Source organism: Dendrobates tinctorius, unplaced genomic scaffold (genome assembly GCF_039654945.1).
Source record: "Dendrobates tinctorius isolate UK_male_01 unplaced genomic scaffold, ASM3965494v1 ptg000005l, whole genome shotgun sequence".
NCBI classification, from domain to species: Eukaryota; Metazoa; Chordata; class Amphibia; order Anura; family Dendrobatidae; genus Dendrobates; species Dendrobates tinctorius.
This window is the reverse complement of record NW_027361673.1, coordinates 27918283-27942945: the sequence shown is the minus strand read 5'-3', so window position 1 is coordinate 27942945 and position 24663 is coordinate 27918283. Positions and strand designations below refer to the sequence as shown.

The window sequence follows — 24663 nt, the reverse complement described above, 5'->3', positions numbered from 1 at the left end:
AATGTGAACTTACCACTAAGACCTTCAGTACCAAGTGGTTCTGATGTGAAGACTCCAATCTATGGTTTTCTGTAAAAAAAAAAAAAAATGTAATTGTATCACTTTGGTTTAATTATTAGGAAGACCCTGAGATTTATCAAAATAGTTGTCAACATTTTATTATTTTTTTTTATAGTCAAGTCCCAATTTGGTGCTATTTTATAGATAAAAATCAACCCCACGGTTGCATTCCCCATAGCGCTGCCTCTTCTACACCACCCCTGTGGTCCTATATTATTGAGTATATTTGATGAAGGTCAGGTTGACCGAAACGTTGCGCACCTATACACTGTCTTTGGACTAGAATAATTAAAAAGATTTTTATATTAAACTTATCTGTGAGTGTCGGGTTCTTTACCATTACAATTAATTCCAATTTGGCAGCTACCGTAAAGCTCATAAAGTTGAGCAAATCCCATAGAAAGTGCTGAAGGACAATGCCCAGCAGTCATCCGTCTCTAATCAGAAGCTTTAAAGGGGGGGGGGTTAAATTTTCACCTATCCACAGAGTAGGTGCTATCTTGCCGATTAGTGGGGATCCCACTGCTGGGACCTGCATCGATCAACAGAAAGGGAATTTATATATTCAGCAGGAATATTTTATCCCCATTGCGAAGTGGCGCGGCAAATCAGGCTCCAATCATTCTTTATGGGGCTGCGGGGAAAAGCTGAGCACAGCACTCGGAAGCCCCATGGAGACTGATTGGCGTATTGGTCGAGAATGTGCACTGCTCCATTCTAATGGGAATACAGGTCCTCAATTCTGCAGATTGGTGCGGGTCACAGTCGTAAGACCCCCCCACTGATCAATAATTTATCACCTTTCTTCTGGATAAGTGATAAACGGATTGTCCGGTGAAAACAAGTTAAGGTAATCTCCAAGCTCATCTAAAGACGATTACCGTACTGCTCTCATTAATTTCTATTTAAATATTAATAGATTCTTCATAGAATATTAATTGATTTAATAAATGATGTTCTGCCACATACAGTCAGCACTAGAGGGGGTAGAGTGCTCACTGTGATGTTATTAACCCCTTGCTGATGGCCACCGTACATGTGTACCATCACTATACAAAGAAGGCTCAGAAACGGAGCTCTGCGCAGAGCAGTTAACACAAGACAGCGGACCAACCACGTAGCTTACACTACACCGCGGATTGACTACGTAGCTTACACTACACGGCGGACCGACCACGTAGCTTACACTACACCGCGGACTGACCACGTAGCTTACACTACACGGCGGACTGACCACGTAGCTTACACTACACCGCAGACTGACCACGTAGCTTATACTACACTGCAGACTGATCATGTAGCTTATACTACACCACGGACTGACCACGTAGTTTACATTAGACCACGGACAGACCACATAGATTACACTAGCCCACAGACTGACCCCATAATTTACATTAGACTGTGGAATGACCACGTAGTTTGCATGACACCCTGGCTGAACCACATAGGCTATACTAGACCATGGAACCAACATGTAGTTTACACTAGACCGCAGACCGACCACGTAGTTTACACTAAACCGTGGGATGACCGCAAAAGTACACTGCTGAGTACCAAACTTTACCTAATATGTTTACATTTTTTGGTGCATTTCACACCAGTAGCTTACCATAATTAGTGAGGAACTCTGCAGCATATCTGTAAATACGATTCATGATTTCAATCACAACTGCATAAATGATGCTTGGGACAAACAGCAGAAGGCTACTGAAGGTTGACTGTTGCTCATGGTCGTATGTCATGACCCAGGTCTCCAAGGAAAAGTAAATCATCATTACGTAAATTGCAAAATACAGGCTAAGGCACACAAAAGGCACAGAAACTAGATATATTCGCAACTGTCTCTTTAAACTGGAGTAAGTAGGTTCTTTTTTCCCTGTAACAGGATTGATGCCCAGTACTCCATGAAAGCCAGGTCGGGGCTCCTCAAACTCCCTCTTCATTAGCAAAGTCCCCCATCGGTAGGTCATTGTTGAGCAGTATCGCTTCCAAACTTCAAGGATAACGGTAGACCATACCAAATTAAATGTAGCAAAAATCACATATTTGTCATAATCCTCCCAGGCAAAAAAGTAATAAGGAATGCCAATGAGAGCCATCGGAATTAAGGCCAAAGTGAAGTATTCTAAGAAACCAAAGTATAATCCAATAGTATCTCCAAAGTAATGGCGGATTTTATCTGCAAACAGAAGGCAAGAAACGGATAGAAAACATTAGTGCATGAATAAAACAGTAAAAGGTCTGTAGTAAATCTCATCAAAAAGAGTTTGAGACGATCATGTGCTAAATTGAGACATGGTTTTTAGGCCCTTTTTCATGTTCTTTGTGAAAGGTAAACACACAGGTCTCTAGGTGCGCTCTATGCACTGGAAGAGCACCATCCGCAGACAGTGAATGTATTCATAGGCTGCATTTACTTGAAGCGGACGTTTGGCTTTATTTACCTATAATTAGCATACATTTTTTATACATCTTTATTAGCATAACATTTCATATAACATACGTATTCCTATATGGCTGTATATATTAAAGCCTTCTGTCAGAGCCATTCTAAAGTGGATAAGTCATCAGGCTATGCTGACCTCTGATGACACATTCTCTTTAAAGGGACTCTCCGAAAATGTAATAAAAATGGGAGTCATCACATATTTCAAGCTGCAAACCTATGCAAAGCATTAGGAGAATTGCAGCCTAAAGACATACTGCTCGAAAATGCATCTCCCCTATACAGTGGTATGTAAAACTTTTGGAATCCCAGGTCAAAATTACTGTTATTGTGAACAGTTAAAGTTGAAGATGAAATGATCTCTAAAACGCCTAAAGTTATAGCAGACACATTTCCTTTGTCTTTTAGGAAAAAAAAAATCTTTTACATTTTAAAAATTACAAAAGGAAAATGGGCCGATGCAAAAGTGTGGGCACCTTGCATGGTTAATACCTAGCAGCACCACATTTTGTAAGTATCACAGCTTGTAAATGCTTTTTGTAGCCAGCGAATAGTTTTTCAATTCTTGTTTGAGGGATTTTCATCCATTCCTCCTTGGAAAATTCTTTCAGTTCTGTGAGATTCCTGGGTCGTCTTGCATGCACTGATACTTTGAGGTCTAATCACAGATTTTCAATGATGTTCATATCAGAGGACTGTGAGGGCCATTGTAAAACCTTCAGCTTGCGCTTTTTGAAGTCGTCTATTGTGGATTTTGACGAGTGTTTAGGATCATTATCCATTTGTAGGAGCCATCCTCTTATTAACTTCAGCATTTTTACAGATGGTGTTGTTTGCATCAAGAATTTGTTGAAATTTCATTGAATCCATTCTTCCCTCTACCCGTGAAATGTTCCCTGTGTCATTGGCTGCAACACAACCCAAAGCCTAACTGATCCAACCCCATGCTTAATGGTTGTCAAGATCTTCTTTTCCAGAAATTCTGTGCCCTTTTTCTTCGCACATTCCTTTAATCATTGTGGCCAAAGAGTTCTATTTTAACCTCATACAGTCTACAGGACTTGTTTCCAAAATGTATAAGGATTGTTTAGATGTTAATTTTCCAAACTTCTGACACTGAATTTTATGGTGATGATGCAGGAGACGTTTTTTTCTGATGACTCTTGTCCATGAAGATCATATTTGTGCAGGTGTCTCCGAACAGTAGAGCAATGTATTTCAACTCCAGAGTCTGCTATATCTTTCTGAACGTCTTTTGCAGTCAAGCGGGGGGGGGGTTCTGATTTGCTCTTCTAGCAATCCACCAAGCAGCTCTCACTGAAATTTTGCTTGCTCTTGCAGACCTTATCTTGACCTCCAATGTTCCGGTTAAAGGGAATCTGTCACCCCATTTTAGCCCTATAAGTTGCGGACACCGCCATCAGAGGCTTATCTACAGCATTCTGCAATGCTGTAGATAAGCCCCCGATGAAACCTGAAAGATAAGAAAAACACATTAGATTATACTTACCGGAGGGGGCGGTTGCGGTGGGTGTTACGGTCCGGTCCGGAGCCTCCCATCTTCATACGATGATATCCTCCTCCTTGCTTCTCCCTCGGCTCCTATGCAGGTGTACTTTATCTGCCCTGTTGAGGGCAGAGTAAAGTACTGCAGTGCGCAGGCAAAGGTCAGAGAGGTCCGGCGCCTGTGCACTGCAGTACTCTGCTCTGCCCTCAATAGGGCAGAGAAAGTACGCCTGCGCAGGAGCCAAGGGAGAAGCAAGGAGGAGGACATCATTGTATGAAGTTGGGAGGCGCCGGACAGGAAGTTGACACCCATCGGACAGGACCGAACGCCAGGGTGAGTATAATCTAACTCTTTTTTCTTATCTTTCAGGTTACATCGGGGGCTTATCTACAGCATTACAAAATGCTGTAGATAAGTCCCTGATGGAGGTAGCCGCAGCTGATAGGGTTAAAATGGGGTGACAGATTCCCTTTAACTGACATTTCTTAATTACATTTCAAACTAAGAAAATAGCAACTTGAAAACGCCTTGCTATCTTTTTATAGCCTTCTTCTGCTCTGTGGGTCTTGGGTCTCTGGTGTCTACCATTTTCAGAGTGCTAGGCAGCGCCTTAGAAGAATCTATGGCTGTTGTTTTTTGGCACAAGGTTAGAGGAGGCTGGGTTTTTATAAAGCTGGGAAATTTGCATCACCTGGCCTTTCCTGACGATGGTATTGAACAAGCTGTAACCCTAAAAAGCTAATTAAGGACTGAAACCTTGGTAAAAGTTATCCGAGGCCACAAATCTCCAACAGTGGCCAAACTTTTTCATCGGCCCATTTTCCTTTTCGTCATTTTTAAAATGAAAAAAGAAAAATAACAATATATAAATATTTTTTGCCTAAAATATTAAGGAGATGTGTCATCTTTAACTATAAGCCATTTGGAGATCGTTTCCTCTTCAACTTGCTTAACTGTTCATAATAAGGATAATTTTCACGAGGGGGTGCCCAAACATTTACATGCCATTGTAAGACTAAAGTGCAGCATCATGATCGGGCATAATTCATCAGCACACACAGCACATCTGAAACAGCAGGAAAAAAAAAAACACACCTATTCTCGACTGAGTAAAAAAAAAAAATGCTTTCTTTTTGTTCTCCCTACAGCTTCAGAACACGGAGCAGAACTAAAGCAAGAGAAAAAAACAAAACAAAAACACTTTACTTATTCAGCTAATGACAAGATTTTTTTTTCTCCGGCTTCAGGCCTGCTACACAGCGGAGTGAGCAGATCCAGTTATGCCTGTTCATGATGCTGCTCCTCAGCCTTACAGCAGACACACGTCTGATACGGTGTTTCATCTGATGTGTGCTAGGAACGATCACAGTTTGAAATATTTGACAACGGCCACATCTTGATGACATTCGCAGAGAGCCCTTTTAAGCTGCTGAGACATGCTTGATTGGATATCTATGCTTGTAAACCTGATGTGGCCACAGTGATCAAAAGTGTATTTAATCACTGAGGATACAGCAGACTGACTGGTGTCTTCACCTTAAAGGGAAAGTGTCACCACATGTGACCTATCTAAACTAATAATATGGGCATACAGATTATAGACTGCTTAAAACAGTCCTACCTCTAGGTCTTATATCAGATGCCTTGTTGTTTATAAATCGTCTTGTATCACTTTATAAGCTCTGGGGAGAGAACTCTGCCTCCAGAGCTTATTTTACATGAAGGGGAGTTACCAGTGTGATGTGTAATGGCCGCTCTCTGCTCTCCTGATCTCACTACAGAGCTGCGTGTGATTATACCTGACACATCTGCAGGTTCCTCTCAGCTTCCATCTCACAGGCAGCCAGTGTAACAATACAGCAGAGCTCAGAGAGAAGCATAAAAATACGTTTGCAAAAATACAAAATTCCATTCTATGTTCGCTACTTGTCTCACACTGATAACTCCACTTCATGTAAAATAAGCTCTGGAGGCAGAGTTATTGCCAGGCACCATCCGTCCCGGAGCCTGGAAGAGGTCATTTATATAAAGTGATAAAAGAGGATTTATCAGCAACAAGGCATCTGATATGAGACACACAGATAAAACTTTTTTTCAGCAGTCTATATCCTGTATGGCAATATTAATTTTAAGATAGGTCAAATGTGGTGACAGATTGCCTTTGAAGGGAGTCTGTCACCAGGCGTTTTCCAAAATCTGATAGCAGCATGATGTAGGGGCAAAGACCCTGATCCAGTGATGTGTCAGGTACTGGGCTGCTTACTGTAGTTTTACAAAATAAGAAATCACTATTTTATCAGCAGCAGATTATCACTAGGGGACTAGTAAAACTGCTGTCATGTAGTTCTCGATATTAATGAGCATCCCTGCCCTAGACACTGATAGAGGACTGTGCACAGTGCATGCAGGACGCTGCTAATCAGTCGTGTGGGCAAGGTTATACACAGCTCAGCATTCAGAGAACTGGTATATTTGCAGAATAAGCAATAAATCACTTGTGGACTGCTGCAGGGCTTGCTGCAGAATTACCGCAGATTTCATCCCAGGCATCTTAAGGGTAAACTTTGTGATAAATTCCTCAAAAAGAATTGACATGCTGGGTCATGGATCTGTTGCATAGATTGATGAGTTTTAGGCTGCTTTCACACATCCGGCTTTGTGTCTCCGATGCCGTGCAGCGAAAAGCCGTAGGGGCGGATCCGGGATGTGCCGGAGACACCGGATGCCTGTGTGGCCGGATACGGTGGCGCCCACATTTTAAAGAGCAGCGCGAGACTCAGAGACTCCGCGCATGCGCTCTGAGAAAAACCGGTCCGGCGCTGTCAAAAAACGTTGCAGCGAACGTTTTTTGCAGACGCCAGACGGCTACTTTTTGCCGTATCCGGCAAAAATCGGATGCGCTGCATACCCATCCGGCACGGTGCAGCGACAATACAACTCTATGGGACAAAACTGGATCCGGTACCGGATCCAGTTGTTGCAAATTTCGCCGCATCGTGCCGGATTCAAAAAGCCGGATGTGTGAAAGCAGCCTTAATGGGTGTTGAATGGATCACTTTAACAAAAGAAGGTGTTGAACAGATTCTTTTGTGTCTTCCATCACACTTACAAGAAGAATAATGCTGCAATCTACATTTTTCTTTTTCTTTTTTAAATGGAATCTGTCAGCAGGTTTTTGCTATGTATTCTGATAGCACCATAATGTAGGAGCAGAGACCTTGATTACAGTCATATGTGACTTTCTACAATCAGTGTTTTATCAACAGGAGATCATTACAGGACAATTGAACTCGTGCCTGCTAGTCCAACCATACCAACCACTATACAATGTACACAGAAAACTGTGGTGTGGGAAGGTTATACACAGCTCAACAACTAGGCTCTACTAGATCTGCAGCAGAGAAAACTACCTGTGTTTCCCTGAAAATAAGAACGTACCCAAAAATATGCTCAAGCGTGACTTTACAAAAATTGTTCAAGTATGCTTGAAATATAAGATCAACTCCAAAAATAAGCTCTAGGGTGGGATGCAAACTGGTTAGTTGCACAGTGCCCCCCAGCATTTCTATTCAGAGGTTAAAACTGCTTTAGGACCTTTAATGACATGATGGTCATATAAAAATGATGTCGCCAAAAGGCCTTTAACTGCAGGAGTCTAGAGGAACTAAAGAGGAGATAGGCTAGTATGCAAGGCCAGCACTAGGAGGCAAACTGGGCCATTTCTCAGGGCCCCCACCCTCTTAGCATTTCTACTTTGAGGTAAAGACTGCTTAAGGACCTTTTCTGACATCCTCAAAGGACCTTTAACTGCATGAGTCTAGAGGAACTGAAGAGAAGGCAGACTGGTATGTACTGCAACTTCTGCAAGTGCAGTGTCTGTATACATGTGTATGTGCAGTGTGCGCGCGTGTGTGTGTGTGTGATGACATGATTATCTTTGAATAAATGTGGATTGCTCTTAATTGAAAAAAATAATAATAATATAAATAAGAAAAAATACCCTGTCTTATTTTCGGAGAAACACTATCATATCTTTTATAACTGGTGAACCCAGTAAACTAAAGTAACATATTGCTGGAATCAAGGTCTCTCTCCCTACCTCATGCTGATGTCATATTAGGCAAAAACCTGTTGATGGATTCCTTTTAAGTCTGCAGGTGGCTAAAGGAGAAGAGACTTTAGGCCATCTCCATTCTGTTAAATGTTTGGGTAAATGCACAATATCTGCATGAGCACTACAAAACATAAGGATGAAAAGAATGAAGGTGATCTCACCTATCGGCTGATACGCAAATTTGATTTGGCGGTACCACTGGAAACTCAGTCGTTTCAATTCTTCCTTGTCATGTAGGGGAAAGATCTGAATCAATACGCCACTGGTCTGCATTCTCCTTACTAAACACAGACATATAAAACCAATTAACAGATTGCACAACATACCTATGAAGCTGTAAATTACTACAGGTTTTAAACATTATACAATATTATACAGTGAGGTAGGTCACATATAATGGGACAGTAAAGGAAAACAGGTGTTTCCTAAGACAGCCAGCAGGATTACTGGATACAGCCATGATTGCCAATGGAAAAAAAACAGCAAAATAACAGAATATTCATACAGTAAATGCAATAAAAAATAAAAGTAATGGATTTACAAAACTAATCAACTTTTTATGAAAACAAATTAAGACCGTGAATTGCTCATCAATAGGTTGCCACTTTTCTTCTCAGTAATTTCTGAGGTTGTAACCATAAAACTATTTTACAAAACAATAAGTTCAGTAAATAAAAATAACAAAAAAACATCAGCATGACTACATGTATTTGATTACAAAGATAGATTACATAGACAGGGGTTTTATGTGTAGATAGCCCATGTAAGTTATCATAAAGGCTCCCTCAAGATGGCAATGCCTGGCTGGGGACCTTGGGTGACTCAGAAAGTTAAAAGGAATCTGTCAGCAGGACTTCACTCCCCAAACTGTGCTTGTAGCGGCGCTTGCAAAGACCATTTCATCCATACCTTTAGCCAACTAGTCTGTTCCTCTCTTACTGAGAAATCACCATTTGAATCAACATACTAATAAGGCCAAGGTGCTTTTGGCATGTGGAAGCTCTCCCCAAGCTTGTATTAGGCTAGTTTCACATCAGCGTTTTTTAGCGCAGTGCTTCGTGCGCAATAGAAACACATGTGTTTTGCATGCGTTCGCTTTTTTTAGGTGCAAGCGTTTTAACCAGTTTCTAGTCATGTTAACTCTTAAAACGCATGAGATTTTAAACACCTGCGTTCCCATAGATTGTAATGTGATTTTTTTTTTTTTACATTCCGTGCGCATGCGATTTTTTTGACACAGGTTTGATGGACTAAAAATGCAACAGGTTGCTTCCGGCGCTCCTAGGCGCACACTACAAGAAAAACGCATGTGCACGAAAACACATACAAACGCGTGCAAACGCCAGACCATGCGCCCCCATGTTAAACATAGGGGAGCATGGCGCATGCGCATGGACGAGCACGATGCGCTGCTCTAAAAAACGCTAATGTGAAACCAGCCTTACTCCCCTGATCAGCGCTGACTTCTCTTTGACTGACAGTTTATTTGCTGTGTGACTTCAAGCAAAGGAACTGTCAGTCAAGCAGCAGAAGGCGGTACTGGGCACGGAATAGAGCCGGAGTGAATGAGGTTTGGGAAGACCTTCCACATGTCAAAATGACTTTACCCTCATTTCCATATTCAAGAGATGATTTCTCAATAACGGAGGAACACACTAGTTGGCTAAAGTTATGAATGGACATGTCTTTGCAAGCGTTACATGCGCTTATAAACAGTTTGGGGAGTGAAATCCAGCTAATATGATTCCCTTCAAAGCAATATTCAAGTATAGTTTCAAAATAAAACACAGGTCGTCTGATTATTTTCTAAATAAATACAAAATCTTTCATTACCAGGCTCTAGATCCTACTGCCTGACACCTCAAAACACAGCACTGTCCACATCAGTTATCATTAGCTATTGTCTCGTGACAGCCAGGCACACGAACGTTCCAGTCTCTTTCACTTTCTGATTTCTGGTAGGGCAGGCAATCCTCATTGAGTGACAGTTCTGGTAAGTAGTAGAACTAAAGCAGCATTAGTATAAATAACAAAGCTCAGCTGTAACACATTCAGCCCTTAGTGGTTTCTTCTCAAGCCTACACAGTTATTATTGTATTTACATAGAAAAACAGGGCATTTGAACAAGCACATGGCTCAGTTGTGATTGGGAGAACTGCTGTAGTAGCTGCTGGTGACTTTGCCAAATTTATAACAGCAGCTTGTCAGGAGCTGAGAGGGAAGGGGATGGAGGTGGTCAGCTAGTTGTTGAATATAAATCAATGGGCTTAAGACAGGTGTCCTGGATCTTAAGAGTTAATCTCTTGCCTGGAATGTAACTGCTGCGCACTCTCAGCCAGGGTCAAGGAACGCACTAGTTGACAAGCTCTATGGCAACCAGCTGTACACTATGTAAGATAGAAGCTCTCATTACAGGAGAATCACTGGTGATAAAGTAAGTCAGTTGAAAACTTGTATATTTTCATGTTGTCTACCTAACTAAAGAAATTTTATAACATGAGAATACAGCTTCAAAGCATATTCAGGGTAATAGTGGACTATTTTAAAAAGATAGCCCAAGACAAAAACTGTCCGGTTGAAGGGAAAGCCTCAATCTACTCTTCCCAATTAAGCAACAAGTTACAAATTCAAATGACAAATTGTCTGCTAAACCTACACCGTAGTTACCCAATTTGTCACCTTAGTAGCTGGGAAACCAGCACCACTCTAGCCTAATTTACTTGAATAAAGGTGAGCTGAATTATCCCATGGACTAGACACATCCCATGGACAAGAGTGGTTTTATATCTGGGGAAAAAAGAAGACTTGTTTTTCCTAATCTCAGAAACCTTTATTTATTTATTTTTTTTATTAAACCACAGCTCAGTTTAGTCATTTAAATTTTGAATCTGATCTGACTCTTGGATGTCCGAGGAGTCCAGCATGAGCCCTTTTTCTTGCACAAAATTTGTAATATTGCAAGGAAAAAAAAAACAATTATAAGCAGTAAAAATATTCATACAATTATTATATTGTCATACGTGTACATCATTTTAGAACTGTTTTGCTGCAGATTATTGGATAACTTCATGTGAAAATGTATTTGTTAATTATTTTGACCTTCGTAGACCTGAATGTGGTTGTTTGTTCAAATTTCTGCAGGCATGGAGACATTTCTACAAAAAAAAAAATCTCTTTGTTCTTACACAGCGTAACAAAACTTCAGTCAGAGATTATGACTACGATTCTAATGAAAAGCGGCTAAAAGGCAGAAATAATATTGGAAGAAACAGCAGGCGGACATGACCTTTATATGCCGATTTACATATTTTAAGCTTACCACTGGACATCTCCTTTAATATTTTAAAGTTAAAAGGGGTTGTCTCCAAAAGACACAGCGTTAATAAGTCATCTTAGGGCATATATATATATATATATATATATATACACTCACTGGCCACTTTATTAGGTACACCATGCTAGTAACGGGTTGGACCCCCTTTTGCCTTCAGAACTGCCTCAATTCTTCGTGGCAGAGATTCAACAAGGTGCTGGAAGCATTCCTCAGAGATTTTGGACCATATTGACATGATGGCATCACACAGTTGGCTCAGATTTGTCGGCTGCACATCCCTGATGCGAATCTCCCGTTCCACCACATCCCAAAGATGCTCTATTGGATTGAGATCTGGTGACTGAGGAGGCCATTTGAGTACAGTGAACTCATTGTCATGTTCAAGAAACCAATCTGAGATGATTCGAGCTTTATGACATGGCGCATTATCCTGCTGAAAGTAGCCATCAGATGTTGGGTACATTGTGGTCATAAAGGGATGGACATGGTCAGCAACAATACTCAGGTAGGCTGTGGCGTTGCAACGATGCTCAATTGGTACCAAGGGGCCCAAAGAGTGCCAAGAAAAAATTCCCCACACCATGACACCACCACCACCAGCCTGAACCGTTGATACAAGGCAGGATGGATCCATGCTTTCATGTTGTTTACGCCAAATTCTGACCCTACCATCCGAATGTCGCAGCAGAAATCGAGACTCATCAGACCAGGCAACGTTTTTCCAATCTTCTACTGTCCAATTTCGATGAGCTTGTGCAAATTGTAGCCTCAGTTTCCTGTTCTTAGCTGAGAGGAGTGGTACCCGGTGTGGTCTTCTGCTGCTGTAGCCCATCTGCCTCAAAGTTCGACGCACTGTGCGTTCAGAGATGCTCTTCTGCCTACCTTGGTTGTAACGGGTGGCAATTTGAGTCACTGTTGCCTTTCTATCAGCTCGAACCAGTCTGCCCATTCTCCTCTGACCTCTGGCATCAACATGGCATTTCCGGCCACAGAACTGCCGCTCACTGGATTTTTTTTCTTTTTCGGACCATTCTCTGTAAACCCTAGAGATGGTTGTGCGTGAAAATCCCAGTAGATCAGCAGTTTCTGAAATACTCAGACCAGCCCTTCTGGCACCAACAATCATGCCACGTTCAAAGGCACTCAAATCACCTTTCTTCCCCATACTGATGCTCGGTTTGAACTGCAGGAGATTGTCTTGACCATGTCTACATGCCTAAATGCACTGAGTTGCCGCCATGTGATTGGCTGATTAGAAATTAAGTCTTAACACACAGTTGGACAGGTGTACCTAATAAAGTGGCCAGTGAGTGTATATATATATATATAAATAATTAAAAACACATGTGAAATGCACAAATGTGAACAAGTCTGTAGGACAATATTCACACCACCCACTGATTGAAACACAAACAAAGCACAGGATGAAAAACGTGCAAAAATACCTTTTTGCAAAAAAATGTATGCCAAGCTGCTCCACCACGTCAAGATAACCCCTTCGATAGGGGTTACCTTGATGTGGTGGAGCAGCTTGGCATACATTTTTTTGCAAAAAAACGTATCGACTAAATACCCTGTATTTGTCGTCATCTTTTTATCAGCACTTGCTGACTACTATTACATGTCTTACTGCAAGGTATTTTTGCACATTTTTCATCCTGTGCTTTGTTTATATTACATTATATATATATATATATATATATATATATATATATATATATATATATATATATATACACTCACTGGCCACTTTATTAGGTACACCTGTCCAACTGTGTGTTAAGACTTAATTTCTAATCTGCCAATCACATGGCGGCAACTCAGTGCATTTAGGCATGTAGACATGGTCAAGACAATCTCCTGCAGTTCAAACCGAGCATCAGTATGGGGAAGAAAGGTGATTTGAGTGCCTTTGAACGTGGCATGATTGTTGGTGCCAGAAGGGCTGGTCTGAGTATTTCAGAAACTGCTGATCTCCTGGGATTTTCACGCACAACCATCTCTAGGGTTTACAGAGAATGGTCCGAAAAAGAAAAAAAATCCAGTGAGCGGCAGTTCTGTGGCCGGAAATGCCTTGTTGATGCCAGAGGTCAGAGGAGAATGGGCAGACTGGTTCGAGCTGATAGAAAGGCAACAGTGACTCAAATTGCCACCCGTTACAACCAAGGTAGGCAGAAGAGCATCTCTGAACGCACAGTGCGTCGAACTTTGAGGCAGATGGGCTACAGCAGCAGAAGACCACACCGGGTACCACTCCTCTCAGCTAAGAACAGGAAACTGAGGCTACAATTTGCACAAGCTCATCGAAATTGGACAGTAGAAGATTGGAAAAACGTTGCCTGGTCTGATGAGTCTCGATTTCTGCTGCGACATTCGGATGGTAGGGTCAGAATTTGGCGTAAACAACATGAAAGCATGGATCCATCCTGCCTTGTATCAACGGTTCAGGCTGGTGGTGGTGGTGTCATGGTGTGGGGAATTTTTTCTTGGCACTCTTTGGGCCCCTTGGTACCAATTGAGCATCGTTGCAACGCCACAGCCTACCTGAGTATTGTTGCTGACCATGTCCATCCCTTTATGACCACAATGTACCCAACATCTGATGGCTACTTTCAGCAGGATAATGCGCCATGTCATAAAGCTCGAATCATCTCAGATTGGTTTCTTGAACATGACAATGAGTTCACTGTACTCAAATGGCCTCCTCAGTCACCAGATCTCAATCCAATAGAGCATCTTTGGGATGTGGTGGAACGGGAGATTCGCATCAGGGATGTGCAGCCGACAAATCTGCGCCAACTGTGTGATGCCATCATGTCAATATGGTCCAAAATCTCTGAGGAATGCTTCCAGCACCTTGTTGAATCTCTGCCACGAAGAATTGAGGCAGTTCTGAAGGCAAAAGGGGGTCCAACCCGTTACTAGCATGGTGTACCTAATAAAGTGGCCAGTGAGTGTATATATATATATATACACACACACACACACACACACACACACACACACACACACACACACACACACACACACACACACAGTGGGGCAAAAAAGTATTTAGTCAGTCAGCAATAGTGCAAGTTCCACCACTTAAAAAGATGAGAGGCGTCTGTAATTTACATCATAGGTAGACCTCAACTATGGGAGACAAACTGAGAAAAAAAAAATCCAGAAAATCACAGTCTGTTTTTTTTTCATTTTATTTGCATATTATGGTGGAAAATAAGTATTTGGTCAGAAACAAAATTTCATCTCAATACTTTGTGATATATCCTTTGTTGGCAATGACAGAGGTCAAACGTTTTCTGTAAGTCTTCACAAGGTTGCCACACACTGTTGTTGGTATGTTGGCCCATTCCTCCATGCAGATCTCCTCTAGAGCAGTGATGTTTTTGGCTTTTCGCTTGGCAACACGGACTTTCAACTCCCTCCAAAGGTTTTCTATAGGGTTGAGATCTGGAGACTGGCTAGGCCACTCCAGGACCTTGAAGTGCTTCTTACGAAGCCACTCCTTCGTTGCCCTGGCGGTGTGCCTTGGATCATTGTCATGTTGAAAGACCCAGCCACGTTTCATCTTCAATGCCCTTGCTGATAGAAGGAGGTTTGCACTCAAAATCTCACGATACATGGCCCCATTCATTCTTTCATGTACCCGGATCAGTCGTCCTGGCCCCTTTGCAGAGAAACAGCCCCAAAGCATGATGTTTCCACCACCATGCTTTACAGTAGGTATGGTGTTTGATGGATGCAACTCAGTATTCTTTTTCCTCCAAACACGACAAGTTGTGTTTCTACCAAACAGTTCCAGTTTGGTTTCATCAGACCATAGGACATTCTCCCAAAACTCCTCTGGATCATCCAAATGCTCTCTAGCAAACTTCAGACGGGCCCGGACATGTACAGGCTTAAGCAGTGGGACACGTCTGGCACTGCAGGATCTGAGTCCATGGTGGCGTAGTGTGTTACTTATGGTAGGCCTTGTTACATTGGTCCCAGCTCTCTGCAGTTCATTCACTAGGTCCCCCCGCGTGGTTCTGGGATTTTTGCTCACCGTTCTTGTGATCATTCTGACCCCACGGGGTGGGATTTTGCGTGGAGCACCAGATCGAGGGAGATTATCAGTGGTCTTGTATGTCTTCCATTTTCTAATTATTGCTCCCACAGTTGATTTCTTCACTCCAAGCTGGTTGGCTATTGCAGATTCAGTCTTCCCAGCCTGGTGCAGGGCTACAATTTTGTTTCTGGTGTCCTTTGACAGCTCTTTGGTCTTCACCATAGTGGAGTTTGGAGTCAGACTGTTTGAGGGTGTGCACAGGTGTCTTTTTATACTGATAACAAGTTTAAACAGGTGCCATTACTACAGGTAATGAGTGGAGGAAAGAGGATACTCTTAAAGAAGAAGTTACAGGTCTGTGAGAGCCAGAAATCTTGATTGCTTGTTTCTGACCAAATACTTATTTTCCACCATAATATGCAAATAAAATGAAAAAAAAAAACAGAATGTGATTTTCTGGATTTTTTTTCTCAGTTTGTCTCCCATAGTTGAGGTCTACCTATGATGTAAATTACAGTCGCCTCTCATCTTTTTAAGTGGTGGAACTTGCACTATTGCTGACTGACTACCTTTTTGCCCCACTATATATATATATATATATATATATATATATATATATATATATATATATTTATTGTAGAGCAGGCCCCGCTATGAGACATAGAGAAGAGCAGCTAGTACATAGCGGCTCTAAATCAAGATGCCTGGAGCCACTTATGTATTACCATGTATCCGTAAAATCATTATATTATATTACATTTGTATCGCCAACAGCTACTTCCCTGTCAAAACTGCAGCAGATGACAGCTGGCAGATGAACCTGGTAGCAAGCAGTGAGACAGAGAAGTAATCAGGTCAGCCAAAAAGTCAAGAATGGCAGTGGTGTCCTGCCTACACACTGATGGCCAGAACTTCCCACCTGCCCTAGGTCACCTTGATTTGCTGTATATCACCTAGTAATTCAGCAACATAATACAGAATGAAAATTAAAGGGGACCTGTCACCTCCAGAAATGCTATTTACCTGCAGATACAATGCTGATCTACAGGGAAGACGTTTACCGTATTTTTCGCTTTATAAGACACACCTGATTATAAAGGCGCACCCCCAAATTTAGTGAAGAAAAAGAGAAAAAAATTTTTTTATGTTAAATGGAGGTGTGTCTTATAATGCCGGTGTCCGTCTTTCAAATCATATGTCCCTCATCCTGGTATCTATATAACCCCCATCCTGGCACATTACCCCCTAGTGCTGGCATATAGCCCCCCATCCCATCCTGAATATGGCCCCCCCGGTCACTATATGCCCCCCTGCTGGCACGCACATGGCCCCCCTCTCTCTATATACCCCCCTGCTGACATGCACACGGCCCCCGTCCCTATATTCCCCACTGCTGGCATGCATACGGCCCCCCCGTCCCTATATTCCCCCCTGCTGGCATGGACATGGCGCCCCCGTCCCTATATTCCCCCCTGCTGGCAAGCACATGATAAAATAACAAACACTTAACTCACTTCCGATGATGGCTCCTGCTCCCTGCTCCCCCAAGGCTTTCCTGTGTCTGTGCCGACATCCCCCTTACACTGGGAGTCACGTGACCGCAGGTCCTGTTGGTCACATGAAGGCAGGTCCTGAAGCTACAATGAAGTGCCTGAATGAGCAGCTCCTGCACACGCCCTCGCAGGAGGGGGATGTCGGCACAGGCAAGCCATGGGGGAGCTGGGAGCAGGAGCCATCATCGGAAGGTGACTATAATGGCGGGGGGTGGGGGAGTGCAGGCACATGCAATATGCGCCACTCCCCTGTCTACCAACTCGGCGTGGCTTCAGAACCAAGGTGATGGACAGCGGGTGCAGTGAATATTACATGAGCATTATGAGCGGGAGCACGTGATCACCTGCTGTCTCTGCAGCCCGCAGCCAGCCCATCCCAGCCCCCTGACACCATGCCAGAGTTGCCCCCCCCTAGTGGTTCCCGCATTCTGTCTACTCTATACCGTAAATCGACGGCTTCTAACAGTTTACTGCATTTTACCAGTTTCCATCCACAACACCTTAGGAATGGCATCTCCAAGGGGCAGTTTTATCGTGTCTAATGGAATTGGAGCATGCAAGAGGATTTTTTGGCCCATGCACGGGATTTAACAACGCGATTCAAGAACAGAGGCTACCCCAAAAAGGTACTATCACGGGCCTTTATGGCAGCAAGGGATGCTGATAGGGATGATTTGCTTGTACCTCGGGTGAAGGGATCCCCGAAACCACTTGGGGTTATTACCACATATAATAACAAGTGGCGGGATATTGGAAGAATTCTCACTAAACATTGGGGAATCCTCCGAAGTGAGCCGAGACTAAAACCTCATATCTCGGCACAACCAAGTTTGGTTGCAAGAAGGGCCACTAATCTTAACTCCTTCATGACCAAGCCTATTTTGACCTTAATGACCAGGCCATTTTTTGCAATTCTGACCAGTGTCCCTTTATGAGGTAATAACTCAGGAACGCTTCAACGGATCCTAGCGATTCTGAGATTGTTTTTTCGTGACATATTGGGCTTCATGTTAGTGGTAAATTTAGGTTGATAATTTTTGCGTTTATTTGTCAAAAAATCAGAAATTTGGTGAAAATTTAGAAAATTTTGCAATTTTCAAATTTTGAATTTTTATTCTGTTAAACCAGAGAGTTATGTGACACAAAATAGTTAATAAATAACATTTCCCATATGTCTACTTTACATCAGCACAATTTTGGAAACAAAATACTTTTTTGTTAGGAAGTTATAAGGGTTAAAAGTTGACCAGCGATTTCTCATTTTTACAATAAAATTTACAAAACCATTTTTTTTTTAGGGACCACCTCACATTTGAAGTAACTTTGAGGGGTCTATATGGCAGAAAATACCCAAAAGTTACACCATTCTAAAAACTGCACTCCTCAAGCTACTCAAAACTACATTCAAGAAGATTATTAACCCTTCAGGTGTTTCACAGGAACTAAAGCAATGTGGAAAGAAAAAATGGACATTTTAATTTTTCCAACAAAAATTTTCTTTTAGCATAAATTTTTTTCATTTTCACATGGGAAACAGGATAAAATGGATCCTAAAATTTGTTGGGCAATTTCTCCTGAGTACAATGATACCTCATATGTGGTCATAAACCACTGTTTGGGCGCACGGCACGGCTCAGAAGGGAAGGAGCGCCATTTGACTTTTTGAATGGAAAATATGCTGGAATATTTAGCGGTTGCCATGTCGCGTTTGGAGAGCCCCTGTGTGCATAAACATTGGAGCTCCTCCACAAGTGACCCCATTTTGGAAACTAGACCCCCCAAGGAACTTATCTAGATGCATAGTGATCACTTTGAACCCCCAGGTACTTCACAAATTGATCTGTAAAAAAAAAAATACTTTTTTTTTTCACAAAAATTTTCTTTTAGCCTCAGTTTTTTCATTTTCACATGGGCAACAGGATAAAATGGATCCTAAAATTTGTTGAGCAATTTCTCCTGAGTGCACAGATACCTCATATGTGGTCATAAACCACTGTTTGGGTGCACGGCATGGCCCGGAAGGCAAGGAGCACCATTTGACTTTTTGAATGGAAAATTAGCTCCACTCGTTATCGGACACCATGTCGCATTTGGAGAGCCCCTGTGCACCTAAACATTGGAGCTCCCCCACAAGTGACCCCATTTTGGAAACTAGACCCCCTAAGGAATTTATCTAGACGTGTAGGGAGCACTTTGAACCCCCAAGTGCTTCACAAAAGTTTATAACACAGAGCAGTGAAAATAAAAAATATTTTTTTTTCCTCAAAAATGATTTTTAGCACACTATTTTTAATTTTCACAAGGCTAACAGGAGAAATTGGACCACAAATCTTGTTGTCCAGTTTGTCCTGAGTACGCTGGTACCCCATATGTGGGGGGGAACCACTGTTTGGGCACACGGCAGGGCTCAGAAGGGAAGGAGCGCCATTTGACTTTTTGAAATGCAAATTACTTCCAATCGTTAGCGGACACCATGTCGTGTTTGGAGAGCCCCTGTGTGCCTAAACATTGGAGCTCCCCCACAAATGACCCCATTTTGGAAACTAGACCCCCTAAGGAACTTATCTAGATGTGTAGTGAGCACCTTGAACCCTCAAGTGCTTCACAAAAGTTTATGACGGAGCCGTGAAAATAAAAAAAAATTTTTTTCCCTCAAAAAATTATTTTTTAGTGCGCAATTTTTTATTTTCACAAGGGTACCAGGATAAATTAGACCCCAAAATTTGTTGTCCAGTTTGTCCTGAGTACGCTGGTACCCCACATGTGGGGGGGAACCACTGTTTGGGCACACGTCAGGGCTCGGAAGGGAAGTAGTGACATTTTGAAATGCTGACTTTGATGGAATGGTCTGCGGGTGTCATGTTACATTTGCAGAGCCCCTGATGTACCTAAACTGTGGAACCCCCCCCCACAAGTGACCCCATTTTGGAGACTAGACCCCCCAAGGAACTTATCTAGATGTGTGGTGAGCACCTTGAACCCCCAAGCGCTTCACAGAAGTTTATAACGCAGAGCCGTGAAAATTAAAAAAAAAATTTTTTCCACAAAAAAAAAATGATTTTTAGCCAGCAATTTTTTTTTCACAGGGGTAGCAGGATAAATTGGCCCCAAAAGTTGTTGTCCAGTTTGTCCTGAGTACGCTGATACCTCATATGTGGGTGGGGACCACTGTTTGGGTACACGTCGGGGCTCGGAAGGGAAGTAGTGACATTATGAAATGCTGACTTTGATGGAATGGTCTGCGGGCATCATGTTACATTTGCAGAACCCCCCTGATGTACCTAAACTGTGGAACCCCCCCACAAGTGACCCCATTTTGGAAACTAGACCCCCCAAGGAACTTATCTAGATGTGTGGTGAGCACCTTGAACCCCCAAGTGCTTCACAGAAGTTTATAACGCAGAGCCGTGAAAATAAAAAATATTTTTTTTTCCTCAAAAAAAATGATTTTTAGCTAGCAATTTTTTTTTTCACAAGGGTAGCAGGATAAATTGGACCCCAAATGTTGTTGTCCAGTTTGTCCTGAGTACGCTGATACCCCATATGTGGGGGAACTATTGTTTGGGCACACGTAAGGGCTCGGAATGGAAGTAGTGGCGTTTTGAAATGCAGACTTTGATGGAATGGTCTGCGGTCGTCATTACGTTTGCAGAGCCCCTGATGTGCCTAAACAATAGAAACCCCCCACAAGTGACCCCATTTTGGAAACTAGACCTCCCAAGTAACTTATCTAGATGCCTGGTGAGCACTTTAGACCCCCAAGTGCTTCACAGAACTTTATAACGCAGAGACGTGAAAATTAAAAAAAAAAAATTTTTCCACAAAAATATTTTTTTAGCCCCCAATTTTTTATTTTCCCAAGGGTACCAGGAGAAATTAGACCCCCAAAGTTGTTGTGCAATTTTTCCTGAGTACGCTGACACCCCATATGTTGGGGTAAACCACTGTTTGGGCACACGTCGGGGCTTGGAAGGGAGGAAGCACCGTTTAACTTTTTGAACGCAAGATTGGCTGGAATCAATGGTTGCACCATGTCGCGTTTGGTGACCCCCTGATGTGCCTAAACAGTGGAAACCCCTCAATTCTAACTCCAGCCCTAACCCCAACACACCCCTAACCACAGCCCTAACCCCAACACATCCCTAACCCTAATTCCAACCCTAACCATAACCCTAACCCCAACAGACCCCGAACCCTAATCCCAACCCTAACCCTAACCACAAGCCTAACCCTAATTCCAACCCTAACCCTAATTCCAACCCTAACCCTCTTTCCAACCCTAACCCTCATTCCAACCCTAACCCTCTTTCCAATCCTAACCCTAACCCTCTTTCCAACCCTAACCCTCTTTCCAACCCTAACCCTAACCCTCTTTTCAACCCTAACCCTCTTTTCAACCCTAACCCTAACCCTCTTTTTAACCCTAACCCTCTTTTCAACCCTAACCCTAATGGAAAAATAAAAATAAAAATATTTTCTTTTTTTTATTAGTTCTGCCTACCTATGGGAGTGATAATCGGGGGGTTTATTTACTTTTTCTTTCATTTTGATCACTGTGAGAGTGATCAAAATGAAAGAATGGAATCTGCAGCCGGCAGATTCGGGCGGGCGCACTGCGCATGCGCCCGCCATTTTCAAAGATGGCGGCGCCCATCATCCGGTCCTGAGGGACACCGGGAGGGACGGGAGGGACTCAGGAGGTACCGGGGGGGGGGGGTGAGGGGGGGATCGGAGGCTGGCGGGGAGCAGAAGGAATGGGAGGGGGGCAGATCGCCGCTGTCATTCAGTTGCGGGGGGGCGATCGCCGGTGGGGGGGGTGGAATCGGTGTCTCCAGCCATGTCCGATGCTACAGCAGCGTCGGACATGGCTGGATTGTAATATTTCATCAATTTTCATTGATGAAATATTACTATCGCTCTGATTGGCTGTTTCACTTTTAACAGCCAATCAGAGCGATCGTAGCCACGTGGGGGCGAAGCCACGCCCCCTGTGGTGAATTACAAAGCCCCCTGTATCTGCGGGTCGGGTGACCTTTCAGTGACCCCGGTCACCCGACCCGCAGGGGGGCTTTGAAGTCATGACGCCACATAGGCGTCACTGGTCAGATTTGAACCAGGTTTCATGACGCCTATGTGGCGTCATTGGTCGTGAAGGGGTTAAAGACCGTCTGTGCCATAGTCACTTTAGACGACCGGTCACTAGACTGAATAGGGGGTACGTTGGACTGGCAGGTACCCCTGTGGCAACTGCAACATTTGCCCATTTACCATTGGCTCGAATGCTCTTACCCTACCTGTTTTTCTATTCCAGGTCACTACACGGAGCTATTTTAATTGTAAATCTCGTAATGTAGTATATGCTCTGGTGTGCCCATGCCCGAGGAGTTATGTTGGGCAAACGACGCAGGAATTGAGGAGGAGGATACAACACCATTTCTCGGGTATTACCACAGCCAAAAAGGATTTGGAGAAGGGCAAAACACTCACTCCGGTTGCATCGCACTATCTGGATCTGCATAATTCTCGGTGGAATGGTACCAAAATCCTAAGACTTGAGACTGTTCAAATGGACATAAGGGGAGGAGATATTACTCGTGAACTTTTGAGACGAGAATCAAAGTGGATCTTCAATCTCAGAAGTCTGACTCCTTCAGGCTTAAATGAAGACTTATTGTTCACTGGCTTTTATAAGCAGATCTGATTATGAGCGGTCCAGATGTCTTGTTTTGCACAATGGTCCATGTAAACATCAATAGTATGGCCCATGTTTAAAAAACAACTACTTTCTGACTACTTTTCTTTACAGGTTTCCTGTGGTGGATACATGATAGTGGGGCATGATATCTATATCCATCACTTTTCCCGTCCACCTTAAGATGTTTAGTTCTTGACTTGCTATGTGGGTCCTTTGCTTCATCAAGGTGATTGCTCGCTTAGTATTCTTTACAGGCATTTATATTCCTTTTCTTGGGGCCCTGGGTATGGAAGCCTCACTCTTCCACGCTGTCTTGACCTCTTGGGTGTGCGTGAGAATAAGAATAAAACGTGACCTGATTATGACTATATCTGTTTTACTTTTGCTTGGTCCCTTTATCCCGATTGGGACTAGCGGGACGCTCTGGTATAAGTTGGGTATGGCAGCGCTCATTCTATTGTCACGAACTCTATCATTTATATGTCGTTACTTGTTGTCCATACTTGTGCACCGTGCAATCGGGCGTTGGGGGATCGGCCTTTTACTCTGTGTTCCAGCGGCTTATTCAGCCACTGCCTATTTGGCTATTTATTTCACCAACGGATTTCTAAGTGTATAGGTATTTGCGCATAGTGCGTTGTCCACGTCTTTATAACTGATTACTGTTATAATTGTGCTTGTGACTTAGTCCAGCGCATACAATAAAATCTGAGCGCCTGCGCACCAGTGATAAGGAGCTCCTTTACCTCTTTATCTGTGGTCGCCATTCCTATAATTACTGATTGTAGCACTGGGACTAACTAAAAGGTCAACAGTTACCTTTTGGTTCCTTTTTTTATAAGATCTGTAGTAGAGTGTGTTAGCACCGCCCACTTGGCTGAGCATAAAGATCTTTATTATTTACATACTGTAACTTTTTGTCCACACTTGCTTATGGGGTATTTGTGTGTTTGGGGACTGGCTGTTTACTCTGTATCTGGTCGGTTTATCCAGCCACTGCCTAACTGGCTATTTATTTCATTAACCTGGCTATGAGTGAGACTATGTAAGGAGCTCTCTCATCCCTGATTTGTGGTTGTCGCTCCTATAACTACTGATTATAGCACTGGGATAGACAAAAAGGTTAATAGTTACCCTCTGGTCCTGCCTTTATAAGATCTGTATAAGATTGTGTTAGCTCCGCCCAGTTGTTGAGTATAAACAGTGTCCCGTGTTAGTTCCGTCCAGTGGCTTAATTTGTGGTCGCCGCTCCCATTATTATTGATTGTAGCACTGGGACTAACAAAAAGGTTAACAGTTACTTTCTGGTCTCTTTCTTACAAGATCTATACTAGAGTGTGCTAGTCCCGCCCACTTGGCTGAGCATAAAGATCTTTTACATACCGTAACTTTTTGTCCACATCAGCTCATGGGGTATTTGTGTGTCTGGGGACTGGCCGCTTACTTTGCATCTGGTCGGTTTATCCAGCAACTGCCTAGCTGGCTATTTAGTTTATCAACCTAGCTATGAGTGAGACTATGTATACTGGTATTTGCGCAGTAGCGACTTGTTTCTATTTCTAGAATTTACTAATGTTAGAAATGTGCTTGTGACTAATTTTAGTCTAGCATATCCATTATCTTAGCGCCTGCGCACCAGTGATGAGGAGCTCCTTCATCCTTTTATTTGTGGTCGTCGTTCCTTTAACCACTGACTATGGCACTGAGATAGACAAAAAGGTCAATAGTTACCTTCTGGTCCTTCTTTTATAAGATCTGTTTAAGAGTGTGTCAGCTCTATCCAGTTGGCCGGGTATAAACAGAGTCCAGTGGTAGCTCCGCCCAGTTGGCTGAGCATAAAGTGTCCTGTTTATTTAACTGATCATCATGGCAACTGAGCCCCGAACCAGCACGGTCTTTG

General features: G+C 42.9%; 1 protein-coding gene across 4 annotated transcripts in view; it reads right to left on the bottom strand.

Moving 5' to 3' along the window:
- ANO10 (anoctamin 10) overlaps positions 1 to 24663 on the bottom strand; it is a 375037-nt gene that overhangs the window by 297141 nt on the left and 53233 nt on the right. For all 4 annotated transcript variants that reach the window (XM_073569028.1, XM_073569012.1, XM_073569036.1 and 1 more), the window contains exons 5-7: positions 8292 to 8411; positions 1673 to 2242; positions 14 to 69 (exon numbers count right to left, since the gene is read on the bottom strand). In XM_073569028.1, coding sequence (XP_073425129.1) covers positions 14 to 69; positions 1673 to 2242; positions 8292 to 8411 — 746 coding nt within the window. The remainder of the gene's footprint in view (positions 1 to 13; positions 70 to 1672; positions 2243 to 8291; positions 8412 to 24663) is intronic.